The following is a 22,969-nucleotide window of genomic DNA, read 5'->3' on the forward strand; positions in this document are numbered from 1 at the left end:
GGAATTAATGCTGTGACTGTCAAGCAATTTATAGGCAGCAATTTAACCGAGTGGATGGGTGGGGGAGGGGAGGATTGTTGTGAAGGGAATTTATCATCTCGAAAGAAAAAATAACAAGTGGCTGGAGGAACTCAGCGTCAGGCTACAGTTCCTCCAGCAGCTTCAATGTCTTTTCTCCAGTTTCTAGAATTTGCTTTCTTGTGCATCTTCATTATACGTGCATTATGTGAGGGTTATTTGCCAGGAGGCAAAAGAAGTTTCAGTTGGTGGGAAAGGTTTCAAACTTGTATCTGAAAATTGTAAACACAATTTTTTTTGGTCACAAGTGGGAGGTATTGAGCTTGGAGTGCATACAGACCTCGGAGTTGCAGCAAAGTACTAAGTAAAAATACTCATATGCTTGCAAAAATCTTGTGATTGAAACAATGAAGCACTTTTTTAAATCGGTCAAGTATTAACAATAAATGCAAGATCATATGAATCCGAACTTTTGTTTTTGACCCAAATAGAATACTGAAGTTCCAAGAGGAGTAGATGCTGGAGATCCTTCGATTGCATCTAAAGATCCAGGAGATATTCCCTCATTTGATGAATGGAAAAAAAAAGTCATGGAAGAAGAGAAGGAGAAAAGTACGCATTGGACAATCATTGAGAGATTACCTGAGTATATGAACATGTAGGAGATGTCATAATGCTACAGTGGTTGTTCTAATGACCTGGGTTCCATTCTGACCTCTGCCACTCTGTATGTGGAGATTACGCATTTTTTCTTGAATTTAATTGTATTCTCCTCCTAGGTGCTCAGGATTAGAAGAGTTGCTGCAGTCTGGTTGCTTGTTACTCGGTCACCTAGTTAAATGTTTATTTGATTCCTTTTACAACTTAATTCCACATTATCTGCCATGAAGGATCGCTAGATTTAGTGTTAATACTTTTTGTATGTTGATCAACTCTGAACTAAGTACACATGCTTTGTAAGCTTTTACCTGTATTCCTGTACTCATTCAGGAGAGTACATTTTCCATAGCCTTAAATTTGACTTGAAAATCCAAAGAGAGAATAACCTGGATTTTATAAGTTAAAATATTAATATCCAGCTTTCTTTCAGGTCAGTCATTGCATACGTCTAGCAGTGGGCTTCATTCTGGGAAAAAACTACAGAAAAACTTCAATAACTATGCCTCTGTGGAATGTGGAGCAAAAATTCTGGCTGCTAATCCAGAAGCAAAGGTATTACATGTTTTAATCGAGGACTTTTTTTCCCCCCACTTGTAAGTGTGTTTTCTATCTTTTATTTTATGGCTCCTTTTTAGTGTTTCTGTTGGTGATGGGTTTGCCCTGTCTTACGTGCTATACGTGCTATCGAAGGGACAGAAAGGTGGGCAGAGGGGGTGGGGTGGCCCTGTTGGTGAGGAATGAGATTCATTCCCTTGCAAGGGGGGGACATAGAATCAGGAGAAGTAGAGTCAGTGTGGATAGAACTGAGGAACAGTAAGGGCAAAAAGGCCCTAATAGGTGTTATCTACAGGCCCCCAAACAGTAGCATGGATATTGGGTGCAAGTTGAATAGGGATTTAACAATGGCATGTGGCAAAGGAAATGTCGCAGTAGTTATGGGGGATTTCAACATGCTGCAGGTGAACTGGGAAAATCAGGTTGGTACTGGACCCCAGGATAGGGAGTTTGTAGAGTGCCTATGGGATGCATTTTTGGAGCAGCTTGTACGAGAGCCGACCAGGGATAAGGCTATTCTGGATTTAGTGTTGTGCAATGAACAGGATTTGATAAGTGACCTTGAAGTAAAGGAGCCATTAGGAGGTAGTGACCATAATATGATAAGTTTTTATCTGCAAGTTGAGAGGGATACGGGCAGATCAGAAGTGTCAGTATTGCAGTTGAACAAAGGAGACTATGGAGCCATGAGGGAGGAGCTGGCCAAAGTTGACTGGTCGGATATCCTAGCAGAAAAGACAGTGGAACAGCAATGGCAGGTATTCTTGGGAATAATGCACAAGGTGCAAAATCAGTTCATCCCACAGAGGAGGAAGGATTCAAAGGGGGGAAAGTGGCCACAGTGGTTGACAAAGGAAGTCAGAGATAGCATAGCATTAAAAAAGAAGTATAACAGAGCTAAGGTGAGTGGGAAGACGGATGATTGGGAAATTTTTAAGGAGCAACAGAACTTAACTAAAAAGGTAATACGGGGAGAAAAAAAGAGGTATGAACGCAAGCTAGCTAGGAATATAAAGGAGGATAGCAAAAGTTTTTTTAGGTATGTGAAGAGAAGGAAGATAGTTAAGAACAATGTTGGGCCCTTGAAGAATGAATTAGGAGAAATTGCAATGGGAAACAGAGAAATGGCAGACGAATTTAATAAGTACTTTGGATCTGTCTTCACTAGGGAAGACACAAGCAATCTCCCAGATGTATGGATGGGCCAAGGACATAGGGTAACAGAGGAACTGAAACAGATTGACATTAGGAAGGAAACGGTGATGAGTAGACTGATGGGGCTGAAGGCTAACAAATCCCCAGGTCCAGATGGTCTGCATCCTAGGGTACTAAAGGAGGTGGCTCTGGAAACTGTGGATGCATTGGTGATCATTTTCCAATGTTCCTTCGATTCAGGATCAGTTCCTGAGGATTGGCGAATGGCTAATGTTATCCCACTTTTTAAGAAAGGAGGGAGGGAGAAAACAGAACTATCACCCTGTTAGCCTAACATCAGTAGTGGGGAAGATGCTAGAGTCCATTATTAAAGATGAATTAGTGGCATATCTTGATAGCAGTGATAAGATTGGGCCGAGCCAGCATGGATTTACCAAGGGCAAATCATGCTTGACTAATCTATTGGAGTTTTTCGAGGATGTAACCAGAAAGATAGACGCGGGAGATCCAGTGAATGTGGTGTACCTTGACTTTCAGAAGGCATTTGATAAGGTACCACATAGGAGATTGGTGGGTAAAATCAAAGCTCATGGCATTGGGGGGCAGGATATTGACATGGATAGAAAACTGGTTGGCAGATAGAAAGCAAAGGGTAGCAGTGAATGGGTGTTTCTCGGAATGGCAGGTGGTGACTAGAGGGGTGCCACAGGGCTTGGTATTGGAACCATAGCTGTTTACGATTTACGTCATTGATTTAGAGGAAGGCATTGTGAATAACATCAGCAAGTTTGCTGATGATACTAAGCTGGGTGGCAGTGTGACATGTGATGAGGATGTTAGGAGAATTCAAGGTGACTTGGATAGGCTGGGTGAGTGGGCAGAAACTTGGCAGATGGCGTTTAATGTGAATAAGTGTGAGGTTATTCACTTTGGGAGCAAGAACAGGAAGGCAGATTATTATCTGAACGGTGTGGAGTTAGGTAAGGGAGAAATACAAAGAGATCTAGGAGTACTTGTTCATCAGTCTCTGAAGGTGAATGAGCAAGTGCAGCAGGCAGTGAAGAAGGCTAATGGAATGTTGGCCTTTATTACAAAGGGAATTGAGTACAAGAGCAAGGAAATCCTTTTGCATTTGTACAGGGCCCTGGTGAGACCACACCTGGAGTATTGTCTGCAGTTTTGGTTTCCAGGGTTAAGGAGGGACCGCCTGGCTGTGGAGGAGGTGCAGCGTAGGTTCACTAGGTTAATTCCTGGGATGTCTGGACTGTCTTACGCAGAGAGGTTAGAGAGACTGGGCTTGTACACGCTGGAATTAAGGAGATTGAGGGGGGATCTGATTGAGACACACAAGATTATTAAGGGATTGGACAAGACAGAGGCAGGAAATATGTTCCAGATGCTGGGAGAGTCCAATGCCAGAGGGCATGGTTTAAGAATAAGGGGTAGGTCATTTAGGACAGAGTTGAGGAGGAACAACTTCTCCCAGAGAGTTGTGGAGGTGTGGAACGGGCTGCCTCAGAAGGCAGTGGAGGCCAATTCTCTGGATGCTTTCAAGAAGGAGCTAGATAGGTATCTTATGGATAGGGGAATCAAGGGTTATGGGGGCAAGGGAGGAACTGGGTATTGATAGTAGATGATCAGCCATGATCTCAGAATGGCGGTGCAGGCTCGAAGGGCCGAATGGTCTACTTCTGCACCTATTGTCTATTGTCTTTGCCCTTCAGCCATTATCATTTACCACATGAAGGATGTGTATGTGTGCTTTTACAAGATCAGAATTCTTCCACATGTCCTTGTGATGCCCAGTTCTTCTGTGGCAAAGATCGCACTGAACCGTTTTGGTTGTGCGGTGCAGTTTAATGTTTTCTCTTTTTTTTTAAAAAAAAGCGCGCTCAAAAGTACTTTCCAGATGAGGAAAAGAACATTCTCAAAGCAATACTCAATCTCTGTTGGACTAACTGGGATCGGAATGGAAATTCGAACTTTCAAGTATTCATAATTTCTGATGAATGTGGTCATCTTGATTTACATTGGATTTCTTACCAACCAAATTAGGATCAATTGCGATGGTGACATGTCTTTGAAGGGAAGGAACTTGAAAGTGAATAACCAATATTAGTACATAAGTCACATCAATGTCTGTGCTAGCATTTATTGTTCCTTGCAATTGGCTGTTTGTCAATGTACTTTGCAAGAGTGAATATTTAGCATGGTGGATGGGGTCCCAATCAGTCAGGCTGGTCTGTCCTCAATGTGTTTGATCAACAAATGCTATTAGAGTTGCATTCATCCAAGCAAGTTGAGAGTAGCACATTGCTCTTGTGATTTACCTTATTAGATTGTAGAAAGGCCTTTTAAAAAGTCAGGAACTGAGTTAGTCATTACACAAAGTCTAGCCTCTAACCTTGGTTACCAGTCACATTAAACTCCTGGGTAATATTATGTTTAGTGTGGCATCTCATGAGTGGTCATGCGATTGAATGTCAAGGGGAGATGTTTAGGTTTCCATTGGAGATGGCTATTACCTAACAAACATGAATGCCATCTGCCACTCCTTCAGTCAAACCATGAAAGTGTCTGTGTCTTGCTGTGTTCAAGCATTGTCCATGAAGTTGTGATCAACATTGAATGTTGAGCAGTCAGTCAATGGTGTGTATTTACTTTTCTGACCTAATGAGTGACAGAAGATTTATGAATATTTAAATATGTTTAAGCTTCATGCATTGTTTTATGAACTCCTGCAGTAATGTCCTGGAGCTGAATTGATAGGCCTGCAAATAATCATTGAAGGCGGAAAGATATAGATTAATTCCGGATGACCAATTTTTGCAAAGCTTGTTAATGAAATGGTCAATCTGATGCTTCCTCGATCTCTGGTTATTTGCTGCTGCTTTTTGGAACTTAGTGTTTTTTTGTCTGATTGGATCTTGGTTATAATGAGGTCTAGATCTCAGGGTAGTGAATAAATGGAGCACGATTCTATTGCTGACTAACCCTTTAATGATTCAGGATAGATTAGTGAAATTCTAGGTAAGATTTAACCTGTCTTGCTTTTACAGGACTGGATGTATCTATGCAATGTTCCATTTTGTGAGGTTGGTTAACTGTTATAGCTGTACTCGAACAGTGAGTACTAGAGTAAAGGCACTGGCACAATATCTAGAGTGTTTGTTTTCGAGGTTTGCTATATTTGGCATGCTCAGCTTTTTGATATTAAGTATAGTGAATTTAAGTGATTTGAAGATTGGCTTTTTTGCCAGTAAGAATGTTAAAAGATCCACCTTTTCCTGCATCAGTGTGATTTAAGACGAAAGTAATCCTGTATTCTGTAGAATTCTGTTTCTTAAAAAAAAGCGCAAGAGTTTGTTTCTGCTTTTGGAATGTGAAAGACAAATAAGGTTTAAGCTTGGCTTTTGCATTTCCTTTTTGAAATTTCGGGTAATGGAGTATTTATTTATTTACCAATCAGTATAAACACTTCATTACTGAATGTGTTTATTACAATTTTGACTTTCAGAGCAATTCAGCAATTCTGATGGAAAATATGGACTTGTACATGTTAAATCCATGCAGTGCAAAGATTTGGTAAGTAGTAAACTTGGGTGAAAAAATGCTCGTTAACTGTTTAATTTGTTTCTTGATGCTATGATTTGATGCAGGTTATATGCTATAATAGAATGTAATGAGTAGAAAAACAATTTTCATACTTTCATATTACACATAGTATGACCATAAGAATTGGGAGCAGAGCATTGTTCCCTTAAGCTGCGGGGGTGTGTGGCTGCGCATTGAATGAAGTGCTTCCTTGCACCTTGCCTTTGTTGCCACACAGCTATAATTTTCAATTTGAAATAATGCTAATATAATTTTGAAATTCGTTAATATAACTGAAGTACCCTGTAATTACGTGTTAATGAATATAATCCATAAATTTTCACAAATGTATCACATCCTTTCCTTTGATTCATTTTAGAACTCCAGTTTATTTACATAGTCAGTGTTTCAACCACAACAATAACCACAGATTGGAAGTCAATAGCTCATTGTTAATAAAGTGCCAGCCTGCTAAACACTGACACAATCTAGTCAAAACATTTCACTGTGCCTGTCGATTGTTTTGATCGCTTGATATCGTTTACTTGTGTTGTGAGTTATGGTTTGTTTGATGTGCATATTACAAAAAAGCATTTAAATTGCCATGCAGTTTTCAGGCCCTGAAAAGAAAATATAAATAAATGATAATTTCTTGCTCAGAGCAATGGTTGGTCTGCACAGCTGTAAAAAAAAACAATTAGAATGTCAGCACAAATTAGGCCATTGTGCCCATTGATTCTGCTTCATGGCTGATTTATTATCCCTCTCAAACCCGTTCTCCTTCCTCCTTTCTGTAACTTTTGACGCCCTTAAATTGTAAATGTCACTTCACCCTTTAAGAAGGGAGGGAGGCAAAAGACAGGAAATTTTAGGCCAGTTGGCCTGATTTCAGTGGTTGGCAAGATCTTGCAGATGAATTCAAACCTACTTCTCCCACACCAATCTTTGAGCTATGCATTTAGTCTTATTAACCCTATGTAATGCCCTGGTTAAAGTTTTTACTGCTATGCTGTAGGTATTTCATTTTAATAGTTCTTGAAGGGCAGTCTGTTCTGCTTTCAGCCTGTTTGGGTTTGAGCTGAGATAAGGGGGCTTTATTCAGTTTAGGAATGTGGTGTCAGCCAATCAGATGGTGAAATTGGGAGAAGATTCTAGAGAGTGATAGGTGGAGAGGTTTTGTGAGGGGCACTGGCGTGGATCGCGGTCTTCTTTGGCAGGAACTGGGAGAAGATTAGAGAGAGGATAGCTGAGGATGCCGTCCCTGTTGTGCAAGGTGCTTTGTGCAGATGAATGGCTTCAAGGAGGAAGGATCAAATACTCTGTGGGAGAACACGTTATTAGAGATGGTGGTGTGTGCTTTCATGAAGACTGAGGGTCTAGTGTTTGAGTTACAGACAAGTTCAAGATGAGCTCCAACTTATGTGCATGTTTGACTGTTTAATTATAATGGGCCCCTTGTTTTTCTTTAATAACTCTGGTCAAGTTAACGTTCATAACTATATAATTTGTGCAGTGAATGATCTGTTATTTCTTGCCGATGCGATTGCGGGGGGGGGGCGTGGGGGCAGTCAATCGTACAGCGTTCACGCAAGCCAGGGTTTTGGTGGGCGAAGCATCCCAACCTCACGGTTTTGGCAGGACCAAAGTCGTATACACCTTCAGCACCCAGTAAAAAGGGGTTTCGCCTGTACCAATTGGACATGGCTCAGGTAACAATCCAGAGATTTACGTTTTTGAATCTGTTTTAATTTAGTCCCTAGCTACTCAAATTCCCTCAGCAGAACCTTTCTTTGTACTTGCTATGTCATTGGTACACACAGACCACAACAACTGGATCCTTTCCCTCCTACTCCAAATTCCTTTGCAGGTCAGATGAGATGTTCTGAGCCAAGTGACCAGGCAAACAATGAACCTAGCAGCAGAGAATTGTCTATCCCCAATTACAACTTCATTTCTCTTCTCCTCCCCCCCCCCCACCCGCCCTTAATGGCCCTCTGAACCATGATTTAGTTACTCATCCTTCCAGCAGCCCCCGCTGTCATCCTCACAGGGAGCAATGGTGTCAGACCTGTTGGGCATGAAAGTGTCTGGGTAATTCTACTTTCCCTGATGGATCACAGTATTTGAAGCTTAGATTCCAGGTCATCAGCTTCAAGTCTGAGTTCCTCAATGAACACTTGCTCAAATGTGGTCATCAGAAACCACAGTTGGATCCACCGGCTCCCACATCATGCATCTCCTGATCCTGCATCCCTACTTGTAGTTGTAATTTTTTCTTTTAATTAACTAGAATATATATTTTAAAAATCCATCCCTGTTTTTTACCTACTCACTTGTGTGATCCTTGCCAAAGTGTCCTCATACCTCAGACTTCTAGGCTGACCCACAATGCAGTGGCCAATCCATGATGGATCTTATCCACGCCTCTTCTCGCAATAGTATCTTAAGCTAAAGCCTCAGTTTCCCCACTCTAATTCTACTCTCACATTGTGACCACTCCCACATGGCTGTTTTGCTTAAATCTCATTTCTTCATTTTGGCCCAAGCGAAACTTGTACACAACAGGACTTATTCTTTTTAATGGTTCCTGCTCTATCACAAATCTCGTTCTTGTTACTTCAAGGAACAACACTACAGCAATATTTCATTTTCTTTTTGTAGGTTTGTAATTGAGTTGTGTGAGCCCATCCAAGTCAGGCAGCTTGATGTTGCAAACTTCGAGTTATTTTCATCTTCGCCAAAGGACTTTCTAGTTTCCATCAGTGATAGGTATGTTTTATGGGTATTTAATGGGGTTATTCTAAAATTTTTGTTCAATATAACATCAGTGTTCATTCACCTTAAATGAAGGTGATGTAATTAACTCCTGTATGCATAAATTCAGCTTCATGTAACTTCAAAATCAAGATGCCACAGATGTTAAAATTCTGGGGGGAAAATAATGTTGCAAGTAGTTCAGATCAAAATATATCTGGAAAGTTGAGCAAGATTAACATTTTGGGTTGCTGATGTTTTGTTAAAGGTTCTAATAGAAGGTAAGAAACCTGCAAAAATAATCTTATTTGTCCATGAATGTTGCTTAAACTATTTACAACATCTTTTTATTTTGTGCAGGGAGTGATCTTCCTCTGCTTGAAGATGAATTTTGCACTGTGTAGCTAAAATCTAACTTTAAATGGTTTTCTAAGTAATAACTGAACCACAATTCTGGTCACTTTTATTACTTTCAGGTATCCTACCAATAAATGGGTTAAACTTGGCACATTCCATGCTCTGGATGAGAGAACAGTGCAGAGCTTTCCTTTAGATGAGCAAATGTATGCCAAGTATGTCAAGGTAAAAGTACATTTTGTTTTCAGAATTGGAGCAAATGAAATAAGTAGCACTTCAATACTGCTTAATTCCACTAGTTTCAGGAATACTTCATAATGAAATCAAATATTAAGTACTTTTTGCTTTTATGAATTTTTTCAATAATAGCTTATTCAATCTGCTTGATCTTGCAGTGGCATTCTCATTATTTAAGCCAAGCCGTAATAGTACTCAAGCTACTACGCACTTTGTCTAAGCCTATATGCTTTATAAGATATGTCTTGAATGGTTATGTGCACTACAATTCTAAATACCTAAGAAATCTTCCAGCTTAAATTTGCTGCAATGTTTTCAAATGGTTCAAATCATCTATTCCAGCAGCTTGTGTTAGAAAAATCTTGCATACCCCGAAGGAGCTCCAAAGTAATTACTCTGTCCTGAATGTGGACATTTACTGCTTTTTACTTAAACAAAAATATTCACAATGTGTGATCTTTGAGTAATCTTCCAAGTTTACATTGCAATTGGTGCTTGAGACATATGAGAACTAATGAGTGTGAACAGCCACCTTGAAAGGATGTTTAAAAAAAAAAACTAATACTTCATTTTAGTTTTCAATTGTAATTATTAATAATTAAGGATTCCTTGAAGTAACTTCTTTCCAACATGTGGGCTTTAGGACTGAAGTGACCTTGAATGGCAAAACGTGTGAATCCAATACAGATTGACTGGGTTTGTTAGACTTGATCTGGAATGTCAGTGTGGAAATGGGTATATGTAAAATCCTGAAGTGGAGAATGCAGGAAGGCTGTTGAAGTTTACTTTCATGCTCAGCCAGGTATTGAATTTTATGATGTAAATGATGTACCAGAGGAGGCGCATAAATGTTTGTACAGCATATTGCATGTATGTCAAACGATTTGTACTTTAGGATGCAATTGTGCATTGTCTTATAAACTAATATTTTGTATCTGGAAAATAGGTTATAGTTAGTAGCTTGATAATAGGTACTTTGGTTGCTTCATTCAATGATTTGAGTGTAGGAAAATATTTTGTGGTGAACCTCTATGATATTTTCATGGCAACAAGGCCTTAAGACCATATAACATAGCAGAATCAGGCCTTTCGGCCTACAGTCTCTACTCTGACAATCCATCATGGCTGATTTATTATGCCTCTCAACCCCATTCTTCTGCCTTCACCCTGTAACATTTGACGCCCATACTAATCAAGAACCTATTAATTTAATGACCTGGCCTCCTCCGCCACCTGTGGCAATGAACTTCATAGATTCATCACCCTCTGGCGAAAGAAATTTCTCCTCATTTGTTCTAAAAGGATGCCCCTCTCTTCTGAAGCTGTGTCCACTCTGGCCCCAGACTCCTCCACATCCACTCTTATCTAGGCCTTTCACTGTTTAATAGGTTTCAATAAGATTCCACCCCCCCCCCCACCCCCACCCCATTCTTCTAAACTTAAGCGATGCAGGCCTGGATCCATCAAGTGCTCCTCATATGTCAACCTTTTCATTCTCAGGATTGTTCTTGTGAACCTCCTCTGCATCCTCTCAATACCAACAATCTTTTCTTAAAGGGGTCAAAACTGCACAATACTCCAAGTATAGTCTGATCAATGCCTTGTATATTCTAGTCCTCTCAAGATGTGGACTAATCTGCTCAACCTGTGAGTTAACTTTTTAGGAAATCCTGCATGTGGACTCTCCAGTCCCTTCGCATCTGAGTTTTGAATTTGCTTCCTTTAGAAAATCGATGCCTTTATTCCTTCTACCAAAGTGCATGACCATACACGTCCCTCCACTATATTCATTTTGCCACTTTGCCTATTCTCCTAGTGAGTCCTTCTGCAGACTGCTTGCTTCCTCAACATTACCTGCCCGTTCACCTATTTTGTATCATCTACAAACACTGTCACAAAGCCATCAATTCTGACATCCAGATTATTAACATATAAAGTGAAAAGTAATGGGCCCAACACAGTGAGGAGCACCAGTAGTCTCTGGCAGCCACCGGAAAAGACCCCCTTTATTCCCACTTGCCATTCAGCCAGTGCTGCCATGCCAGTATCTTTCCTATAATACCTTGTGCTTCTATCTTGTTTGGCAGCCTCATGTGCTGCACCTTATCAAAGACCTTCTGAAAATTCAAGTAAATAACATTCACTGACTCTCCATTGTGCCTGTTATTTCCTCAGTGAATTCTAGCAGATTTGTCAGGGAAGATTTCCCTGAAGGAAACCTTCTGACTTTGGCCTACTTTATCATGTGCCTGCAAGTACCCGAAAGCTCATCCCTAATGAACTCCAACATCTTCTCGACAACTGAAGTTGGGCTCTAACTGGCCTGTAATTTTGTTTCCTTTAAGAAGGGGAGTAACATTTGGAATTTTCTAGTCCTCCTGAACCATTCCAGAAGCTAGTGATTCTGAAAGATCATTAATGCCTCCACAATCTCTTCAGCTACTGTTTTCAAAACCCTGGGGTGTAGTCCATTTGGTCCAGGTGACTAACTATTTTCATGTATTTTGGTTTCCTAAGCACTTGCTCCTTAGTAATAGCAGCTACATTCACTTCTGCCCTCTGACTCTTGTATTTCTGGCATACTGTTGGTGTGCTCCACAGTGATTCAAAAGATTCATAGTGCATTAATTATCAAAGAATGTATAAATTATACAACCTTGAGATTTGTTTGCTTACAGGCAGTCGCAGAGCAAGGAACCTGAAAGAACCCAATTTAAAAAAAGCAACCTCCCAGTACCCACAGAAAAAGAGGGGAAAAAACCCGAAACAAATCATGTAAATCTGAGGAGCCCCCAGACTATTTGGGCGGGTGCTTAAGTTGTTTGAACCTCGCACTAGGACCTGGGCCCTGCCACGGCGAATTGTTCCAGGCCAAGATTTTGCTGCCACAGAAGCCATTCTCGACCTCTTCAAATCAGCTTGGTGCCCAGGGCAATTGAGCCTTTCCTGACTCTCGATACCCTGCCTGTCTTGTCTATCTGGGCTGGTGTTTAGATTGTCCAAACAGCGTATTGTACCTCGCATTAGGATCTGGGCCTTGCTGCTGCGAATTGCTCCAGGCTTAGAACACGCTGCCCAGTAATTTGCTTCGAACCTGGATTTCACAAACAATGGGAGCAGGTAGCAACAACAGCATTCCAAACCAAATTGTATCCTTGGATCCAGATCCCCGGAGCAGCTCAGAGTAGGCCCAAAGCCGCAAGTCATCATTTGCTGAAGAAGCCGTTCTCGACCTCTTCAAATGGGCTTGGCACAGAGCGATCTACTCTCGCGTCTGGGTTAGTTGTTCGGGCTTTGGAACTCCTCCGTCCCATCTTCTCCCCTCCGAATCGTCCACTCTAACCAGCACAGCTCCAACTCCAAGTGCGTCGATTTTGCAGTGTACCAGCAGGGCACGTCTCTCGAATTTGCTTTGCTCTCACCTTGCCTCTTTGTTTGCGGTGATAGTTTACCACATTGTACTTTTTTTAAAAAAGTGTTAATAATGTTCTTGATTGAATTCCTTTGTATTTGAACCACCGGTAAGCTGTTGCATGTCTTCAGTAGCACCATCTCAAACTGGGCAGGATAAATACTTAAGCTCATCAGCAATTTTCTTTTGTACCCCCATTACTACATCTGCAGTGATTTTCTGATGTCCACATTCTCCTCTCTTTTTATATATGAAAAAACCTTTGTATCCTCTTTATATTGGCTTATATTTACAGTCATGAACAAATTAATTTTTTTCAAATTCATTTGGTTTGCCAGCAATGACATTGTTTTGCTGAACTAAAAACTGTAAATTGCAGATTAGCACTGTTTCCTTTTTTTCCTGTCCACACTTGAAGGCATGAGAGCTTTTGTGTTGAACTTCCAATTCTGTGCTGTTGTAGTATTAATGTTATGATCTTTTTAACTGAAATATAATCGGAATCATTGTGAACACTTTTTTGCCTTGTGTAGCTGAAGTCATTCAATGCGCAATATCTTTATTATAAAATTGAAATTAATAAAATGTTGGAGTTATCCTGTAAGGGTGTATTTGCAAATCTGTAATCTTAGATTTATGGCTGATTTTGAAGAGTTCTAAGCACATGGACAACTTTATGTTGTTACTTCTCCAAGTTCTTCAAATGGAGGAAGACTTGGAAAATGTTTGCCAATAATGGTACTCTGATATTTTTATAAAATGTAGTGAGCAATGTTGGCATACTTCTTACTGACATCTTTTTCTCCCTTTCTCTTGCTTCAGATGTTCATCAAATACATAAAGGTTAGCATGGATAGAAGTTAGTCATGGATTGGAAGTTTCCTTTCTGGAGGCACTGCTAGCATGCATGAAGCACAACATTGCATGCCTTTACTAATGAAGTCATGTGCATTGGCAAAACTAACCAAATAAATCGTACTTTTAAATGCAGCACCACTGCAATTGGGAAAATTTATTTACTGGAATGTTTGTCAACAAATTTTCATTAACTATTTTGAGATCCTTCATGAAGTTTGGTGAAAATCTTAATTATACAACTGGAGTTGCAGCATACACAAAATACCCCTTTTGTGGAAACGGGTCTCAAATTTTGTTGTTATTGTTGGTTTCAATTATTACTCGTATGCGGGTTTAATCAAATTTAATTTTCCTGTTCAATCTAGTAAAGTCTAATTTTCCAGTTAATGTAAAAAGTGACGTCTTGCAATTCAAGTCTAGCCTTTAAAAAAAAAAATTACTAGTATACCTGAAATGTCATTTATTCCCCCTCTTTTCCTACACAATTGGCGAAATAAGTAATCTTCTGTTTCATACTGTGGAAAAATCAATACTGCAGATTGTTTTGCTCTTTACAATGACTGTACAGCATAAAATTGGGTTGTCACTCCTAGTTCTAAGTCTTTTATTATAAAGGTGATATTTAGATTTTTGATTGTTTAAAACTGTCCGAACAGAAAATAAGTTTGAGAAAATTGACAACTAGTGCTAATAAGTGTCTCCAGACCAGAGCATTGTTTCAATACCTATTGGATTTTCATCAAACTTAAACCCATATAGTCATTTATCAAATTTTCAAAATGACTCTCTAAAAACTATTAAGACATCTGATTTATACTTTGATAACTTTCAAGAATGATGTTTACAGCTGTATTCTCAACACTGTGATTTGTTAGTAAAGAAGCAGATTTCTTTTACAAAATAAATTCTTAACCTAAATATGTTGAATTATGCTAGCTTATTAATGATCTCATTAATAGAAATGTGTGGTCTTGCCTGTAATTCTGTGTTTGAAGTGACTCATGATAAGCTTTAAAAATATTTATTTGTAATAATGAACTGATCATTGTATGCAGGTCTCATTGAAGTCTTGATGTGTTGAAAGTTTCTTTCATGCAGATGAAGTTCTAATCACTTAGTAAAAGATGCCTTGTATTGTTCAGGTCTTGTAGCTTTGAATTCATTTTGGAATTATTTTCAACATTTTTCATTGTTAGCATTTGTAGTGGATGATTGAATTCAGTTGCGAAGGCCATTGACTCATTGCATGAGGAGTTTAAATTTCTAAGCATCCATCCATTTATATGCAAGTGATATTGTTGCTTGACTTGGGTAAATACGCACAGAATTAAGTGTTTATTCATGTGTAAGTAGCTTTTTAAAATTCTTCAGAATATGTTTTTCTATATAGTTTAGAGCCTCTGTGCATATTTACTACATTAAAAGTTGCAGAATTGGTTATTATAAACCTGCAGATTTCCAATATTTACAATATCTTTCACAAATTGCACTTGAAAGGTAGCAACCCAGCACTTCCTCAACTCACAGGAGCATTTCTGTTCTTTTAAATTCTTGTGTGGTTTTACTTCTGATGAATGATTTTTCTGAATTTATCGCCAGTTTTCTCCTAACTTGAATTGTTGAATATTGTCTCATATTAATTCAGTATTTGTTCTTTTGTAGGTGGAGTTAGTTTCACACTTTGGATCAGAGCACTTTTGTCCCCTTAGCCTTATAAGGTAAAGTTGTAGTGAGATTTACAGATTGCAGAAATCGGTGTTCCCTTTTGAGTAAAATAAATATGAAAACCAGCTTTTCACCTTGTGATTCTCCCTAAAACCTTGCTCTAGAATGTTACTAGAACTATTAATTAATGTGTCTCTCACTGGCAATTGCTGAATTAAAGTCGGGGTAATTCAATACATGTAGTATTTTTGTTTTAGTATTGTCTTTCCTGCTTTTAAAAGTCAAGTACAATATATAAACATGACATGCTGCAGAAGCTGGAAATCCAGAGTAACATACAAAACGCTGGAGGAACTTCTGCAGGTCAGGCAGCATCTATAAAAATGGATCAGTGTTTTAGGCCGAAGAGGAAATGGGAGGAAAAAAATTACCAGAATGAGAAATTGATGTTCATGCCATCAGATTGGAGGCTACCTAGATGGAATGAGGTTTCGCTCCTCCACCCTGAGAGTGGCCTTATCATGGTAAAGGAGGCAGCCATGGACTGGCATGTTGGAATGGGAGTGGGGATAGAAATTAAAATGGTTGGCCACTGGGGAAATATCACTTTTGGCAGAGGGAGCAGAGCTGCTTGACAAAGCAGTCCCGAAACTTATGTTGGGTCTTACCAATGTAGAGGAGGCTGCATCGGGAGCACTGGATACAATACACTACCCCAGCAGATTCGCAGGTGAAGTATGGCCTCACCTGGAAGACTGGGGCCCTGAATGGAGGAGGTGAATGGGCAGGTATAGCATTTCTCTAACCTGCACAGATGTATGCTAGGAGGGAGATTATTGGGCGACGAATGGGCAAGGGTATCACAGAGGGAGTGATCCCTGTGGAAAGCAGAATGTGGGAGGGAGTGAATGATGTGTTTGACGCTAGATCCCGTTGAAGATGGCGGAAGTTGCGGTGGAAGGGAACCACCGTTCTTTGAAGGAGGAGGACATCGCTATTCTGGAAAGGAGTGACTCGTCCTGGGAACAGAGTGGTGGTTATGAAAACATTGAGAAAAGGGAATAGTATTATATAGAAAAGTTTAGCCAATCAAAAGAAATCAAACAAACACTGCCTGATGCGTCATAAGTTGAGAATTATTCCAATGGTCTAGACCCCAGAAGAGGAATTATGCTGCTTTTCAACCAACTTGGCAAATTTTTTGAACTGTTACCTATTGCAAATCTCAAAAGCTGGACTGATTTTTGGAGCAATTTTTCTACTTGCAAAACAAGGTATATTATTGAAATATTACCAAAATAGTAAGGCTGTGATAAACCTTGAAGGATTGGGAGCTGGTACTTGCAAATTAAAATTGTTCAAACTACAAATCCAAAAATCGAAAGTTGAAATATAGCAATATTCAGTTATTCTATTTAAAAATGGCTTCATCAAAGCTAGACTATAGTACTTCAGTGTAACATTTTAGAGGTAATATCGTGGTGATGAAATAAGTAACTACTGGGCCGACAGTGGATCTCTTTATGTACTGATGTAATTTTACACTGCTTTCAAAATAACATCGAACATTTTTGTGTTAGGGTGTTTGGTACCAGCATGGTGGAGGAATATGAGGAAATTGCTGAATCTCAGTACAATACAGAGCGTCTAGAATATCTTGATGAAGATTATGGTATGGATGTTTTATTGCTATTCTTTATCTAAATACTGCTTTTCATCTTGAAGATATCAAGTAAAGTAGTTCTCAGTTTCTGTGCATTGTACGAGTAGCTTAGAGTCTGTAATTACAACATACTACCTTAGATAATTCTATTCTGAAATGGAGATAATGTCTTAACATAAGCTTACCAACTTGTATTAGTATCTTGGTAATGCTTCCTGCCACATCGCACGTTGCCTTCCATGACGACTCCAATACATTTCTCAGTATTCCTGCTTTATTTTGTCTATCTGATGATGCCACTTTTCTGACCAGTACTTACTATGTCTTTTTCTGCCTCACCCAAAGATTTGTCATCAACAGGTTTGATTGGATTCATTATATCCCTCTAACTTTGATTGTCTTGGCTATCCCAGCCTTTTCCTTATCCCATTCCCCTGCTCTGTACTTTTCACCTCCATGTTCTGCATTCCCAGGTGTATGGACATTTATTTGTGCTACTTCAAGTTTACTGAACTGCAGTTCACTTGCAGTGTGGTCACTTCTATTTTGTGTGTATGCAATTCAGTGTTTCTTTTTAATCTGTCTGCCATTTGTCTTTTTAAATCTTCATCCTACAGCATTCCAACCTTTAATGCTATGTTTCCTACACTATGCAAATGCAACTCAATGCAGGCTTGAGGAATAACATTTCTGCAAAAGTACATCACTATTTCTTAAGTGTTGAATTCAATAAGTAATGACAGTCATTACTATTTTCTACTTCAGATTTCCACCACCCATAATATTTTTCTTTAGTGATTTCAGGTTCTGCTGTTCTAATTTGTCTCCCGAGATTGATCTTTTGTTTCTTGCTCCATTTCTAGTCTTGTCTGCACTTGGACATTACCATCCATTTTGTTATTTGTTTCTTGTTTTAGCATTTTAGCATGGGCATTTCATTTTGCTTCTAGTCCGCAGCTGTTCACTACTTATTGATCTGCAGGAGGCAATAAAATTCAAGGGTATATCGAAGTGTGCGGATGATACAGAATTAGCTGGAGGGAATGTCGTGATGACCTTCCCATTCTCCAATGGGATATTAAGGATTTGAGTCATTTGGTGAAAATATGGCAAATGGAATTTAATACTTCTCTGCACTTGCTATCACGTTCCGGTACGCATCCTCCTTCCCTTTCTCCCATGGTCCACTCTTCTCTCCCAGAAGATTGTTTCTTCAGCACTTTACCATTTCCATATATCACCTCCCTGCTTCTCAATACTTCTACCCTTCCTCACCCACCCACCTTCCCTTTCACCTGGCTTAACCCATTGCCTTCTAGCTTTTACTCTTTCCCCTCCCTCCACCATTTTTATTCTGGCTTCCCCCTTCCTTTCCAGTCCTGATGAAGAGTCTCAGCCCAACTCTTCATTCCTGTAATGCCCTGCTGAAGAGTCTTGGACCAAAACATCGACAGTTCATTCTCCTCCGTAGATGTTATCTCACCTGAGGAGTTCCTTCAGCATTTTTGTATTACTCTATATTTCCAGCATCTGCAGAATCTCGTGTTTATTTCTAACTTGATCTCCATTTCTGATAGAAGCTTGTTGATGGTGTTTCCATTCTGTTTCATCTGATTTTTCAGCATACTTCATGGTTTATTAATAATGTAATCTTTCCCTCGTCAAAGTCTGGAACTTTCCTAATGAACTGGAAAATAACATACTTTTGTATTCTGTGCAAAGGTATATTCATGAAATTTGGTTGCTGTTTCTGTAGTGTTTATTGAAAAGCGTATTTGGAATTTGAGCAATGTGCAATGATCACACAGACCGAATACATTAAACATATAGAACAGAAACACAGAATCTGTGTAGCACTCAATGCTGGAGGAACTGAGCAGACCATGTAGTATCCACATGAAGGGGAATGAACTGTCAGCATTTCATCAGGGCATTACAGGTCTTGAACCAAAACGTCAACTGTTCATTTCCCTCCATAGGTGTTGCCTGACCTGTTATGTAAAACAAAAACAAACCTGTTAGACCATGCTCATACTTGAAACAGTCTCTTAATCTATTTCATCCATGTTATTTAAGATATGCTGCAGATCTGTTCTGTTTTTATGTAAAGAATCAAGACGATGTAATAAAAGCTATACCTGGGAGCTCTATGACTGACTGTCTGGTTTCCATTCCTATGCAATCTTCCTCTTTCCACCTGCATTTTTTTCTTTCATTTTATCTTGCCTGTTCCCTGAACAAGATATTGCCAATTTTTCTTTCACTGGAAATAGCGGAAAATGTGGTAATAAGGTGCCTACTTGGTTGGAAATGGCAATCTGTCTTTTGTTTTTGAATTGGGCTTCAGTGCCAAAATTTAAAGTAATGAATAAATAATACTGGTTCCAACTTTCAGCTGTAGGCCATGTGTAGTGGAAGGAAAGTCTTCGTGATATGCCTTGCATATTGCGGTATATTAATTGCAATGACATTGAAGTTTAAAATTCATTGATGCGATTAGTAACTGTCTGCTTGCTGTATACACACAGTGGCATTTGAAACTTTATTTCACTTTGTCAACTTTTAGTGGGTGGTTCAAAGTGACCAAGATCCTTTACGTGTACATCTAAGGAAAGAAATCTTGGAGCATTGCTCAAATTTCAAAATCTCGGTCTCTTGTATCAAAAGAGAATCTGGACTCATGGGATGTCCTAAATTAACATTCACTGAACCTCTGCTGATTAAATAATTAATCCACGATGAATCATAGACACGGGGGCAATACAGACCTTAATTGTTCTGTGTCATAGCCACACAGATGTGTCAAAACTAATGTTACTTTTCAAGTGTTGTAGCAAAAGTCCTCTTCTAATTAATAGTGAAAGATCTGTTAACACAGGTGGGTTTTGGCAAAAATACTCTCGACTATTGGCTTTGGTTTAAATTGAACATCCTGTGAGGAAAAAGTCGACTGACTGACTCGGGAAGCAGAAGCTTTACGTTTTTCTCCCTTACAATTGTACCTTTTATAAAGTTATGGTCATGCAGACCTCTGTTTTCAGTGGGGTGATGAGACACCAGGTTGTTGTCTGGGCATTGATTTTAAGAATGTATTCTCCAAACCACCTTTTTTTGAGATGAGTAAAGAACATAACAGATATGCCTGGAGACAGTATTTCTTTGTCTCCATCACTGTTTTGTCATGAACTTGGTTCTGAGGCATACTTGGTACCTCATTCAATCAATATATAGTTGCAAGAAAGTTTGTGAACCCTTAGCACTTGTCTAGTTTTCTGCATCAATTACTCATAAAATGTGGTTTGATCTTCATCCGAGTCACAATAATAGACACAATCTGTCTTCAACTAATAACACACAAACAATTGTACTTCGTGTCAATATTGACTATACCATTTAAACAGTCTGAGTCCAGGTTCAAAAAAAGGTATGTGAATATCTGGGGTAATGCTTTCTATAAATGTTTTTGGGAGTCAGGTGCTCCAATCAATGAAATGAGATTCGAGGTGTGTTGTAGAGGTGCCCTGCCCTATAAATTAAAAACAAAAAGACTCATGGTCAGGCCGCTGACGGAGCCTGCCCTTATCAAGAAAGATCTGTTTATGTGCACCATGCCTCGATCAAAACAACTTTCAGAGGACCTTAGAAGAAGAATTGTAGAGATGCATGAAGCTGGAAAAAGCAACAATGACATTCAAGTCTCTTGAAATGTTTGTTATGTGGACAGTTAAGTCTGAACGTTTTATCAGAAATGCACATTGCTATGTTTAGAGGGAAAAGGGCTCTACACACCAACACCAAGACTACCTCCGAACTGTGAAGCATGATGGAAGGACCATCATGGTTTGGGGCTGCTTTGCTGCCTGAGTGCCTGGACAGCTTACAATCATTGAGGGAACAATGAGTTCAAAATTATGTCAAGACATTTTGCAGGAGAATGTCAGTAGAGCGGTTTATTACCTGAAGCTTAATAGAAGTTCGATGATGCAACAAAATGATCCAAAAGACAAGAGTAAATCAACAACAGAATGGTTTAAAAAGTAAATTTGTGTTTTGGAGTGGCCAAGTTCCAGTCCAGACCTGAACCCGATTGAGATGCTGTGACATGACTTGAAGAGGGCTGTTCTTGCAAGATGTCCCAGAAATATTGAACTGAAACAGTTTTGTATGAAGGAATAGTCTAAAATTCCTTTTCGCTGTTGTTCAAGTCTGATCAGCAGCTACAAGAAACATTTGATGGAGGTTATTGCTGCTAAAGGAGGTCCTACCAGTTATTAAATGCAAGGGTTCACATACTTTTTCCAGCTTGGACTGTGAATGATTAAACATTCATTCCCACAAAGACTTACTGTACGTTCCCAAACCAAAAGCCGTGGACGAACCAGGAAGTACATTGTCTGTTGAAGGCTAGATCTGTGGCATTAACATCTGGTGACCCAGGCCTGCACCAGAAAACCAGGTATGATTTGCGGAGGGCTATTTCAAGGGTGAGGAGACAACTTCGAAGGACATCGGATGCATGGCATCTCTGGCAGGGTCTGCAAGACATTACTTTCTACAAAGCAAGACCCGATAGCATGAATGGTAGTGATGCTTCACTACCAGATGAACTCAACGCCTTCTATGCACGCTTTGAAAGAGAGAACACAACTACTCCTGTGAAGATCCCTGCTGCACTTGTTGACCCTGTGATCTCCGTCTCAGAGGCCGATGTTAGGCTGTCTTTAAAGAGAGTGAACCCTCGCAAGGCGGAAGGTCCTGATTGAGTACCCGGTGTGCCACCCATCCAGCGGGAGTATTCAGGAACGCAAACACGAGGAAATCTGCAGATGCTGGAAATTCAAGCAACACACACAAAAATTGCTGGTGAACGCAGCAGGCCAGGCAGCATCTATAGGAAGAGGTACAGTCGACATTTCGGGCTGAGACCCTTTGTCAGGACTAACTGAAAGAAGAGAGATTTGAAAGGAAGAGGGGGAGATCCAAAATGATAGGAGAAGACAGGAGGGGGAGGGATGGAGCTAAAAGCTGGAAAGTTGATTGGCAAAAGGGATACCAGGCTGGAGAAGGGAGAGGATCATGGGGTGGGAGGCCTAGGGAGAAAGAAAGGGGGGGGAGCCCAAGGAATGGGCAAGGAGTTATAGTGAGGGGGACAGAGGAAGAAAAAAGGGAAAAGAAAAAAAATAATAATAAATAAATGGATGGGGTACGAAGGGGAGATGGGGCATTAACGGAAGTTAGAGGTCAATGTTCATGCCATCAGGTTGGAGGCTACCCAGATGGAATATAAGGTGTTGTTCCTCCAGCCTGAGTGTGGCTTCATCTTGACAGTAGAGGAGGCCGTGGATAGACATATCAGAATGGGAATTGAACGTGGATTTAAAATGTGTTGCCACTGGGAGATTATTATTATTATTATGATTATGAGGACACGCAGTCCCCTTTTATTGTCATTTAGTAATGCATACATTAAGAAATGATAAAATGTTTTTCCAGAATGATATCACGAAAACACATGACAAACCAACTTAAAAACTTTTAACAAAAACCACATAATTATAACATATAGTTACAACAGTGCAAAACAATACCGTAATTTGATAAGAACAGACCATGGCACAGTAAAAGTCTCAGTTTCTCGAAAGTCCCATCATCTCACGCAGATGGTAAACCTCCAGCACCGATGCAGCATCCTGGAAGCATCCGACCACAGTCCAACTCCGAGTCCGTCCGAAAACTCCGAGCCTCCGACCACCTCTTCGACACCGAGCACCATCTCTGCCGAGTGCTTTGACCCCGACCCTGGCAACAGGCGATACGCAAAGCCGAGGATTTGGGTCCTTCGTCTCCGGAGATTCTCGATCGCACAGTAGCAGCGGCAGTGAAGCAGGCATTTCAGAAGTTACTCCAGATGTTTCTCAGCGTTTCTCACGGCTGTCTCTATCAAATCCGGATTGTGCACGGTCCCCTAGTTACACATAATCGATAATCATTCGGAACGGCTGCGTCGCACCGCCATCTTCTCTCTCCCTCCCTCAATAGAG

The 22,969-nt window shown here is 39.9% G+C and overlaps 1 protein-coding gene across 3 annotated transcripts in view; it reads left to right on the top strand.

The window, feature by feature from the left end:
• suco (SUN domain containing ossification factor) overlaps positions 1-22,969 on the top strand; it is a 111,228-nt gene that overhangs the window by 51,956 nt on the left and 36,303 nt on the right. For 2 of the 3 annotated variants that reach the window (XM_072274272.1, XM_072274270.1), the window contains 8 exons: positions 510-630; positions 1,109-1,230; positions 5,906-5,973; positions 8,644-8,751; positions 9,213-9,318; positions 13,565-13,585; positions 15,263-15,318; positions 16,846-16,937. In XM_072274272.1, coding sequence (XP_072130373.1) covers positions 510-630; positions 1,109-1,230; positions 5,906-5,973; positions 8,644-8,751; positions 9,213-9,318; positions 13,565-13,585; positions 15,263-15,318; positions 16,846-16,937 — 694 coding nt within the window. The remainder of the gene's footprint in view (positions 1-509; positions 631-1,108; positions 1,231-5,905; positions 5,974-8,643; positions 8,752-9,212; positions 9,319-13,564; positions 13,586-15,262; positions 15,319-16,845; positions 16,938-22,969) is intronic. The other variant, XM_072274273.1, reaches the window with a different exon arrangement.

This window comes from Mobula birostris, chromosome 12, assembly GCF_030028105.1.
Source record: "Mobula birostris isolate sMobBir1 chromosome 12, sMobBir1.hap1, whole genome shotgun sequence".
Lineage (NCBI taxonomy): Eukaryota > Metazoa > Chordata > Chondrichthyes > Myliobatiformes > Myliobatidae > Mobula > Mobula birostris.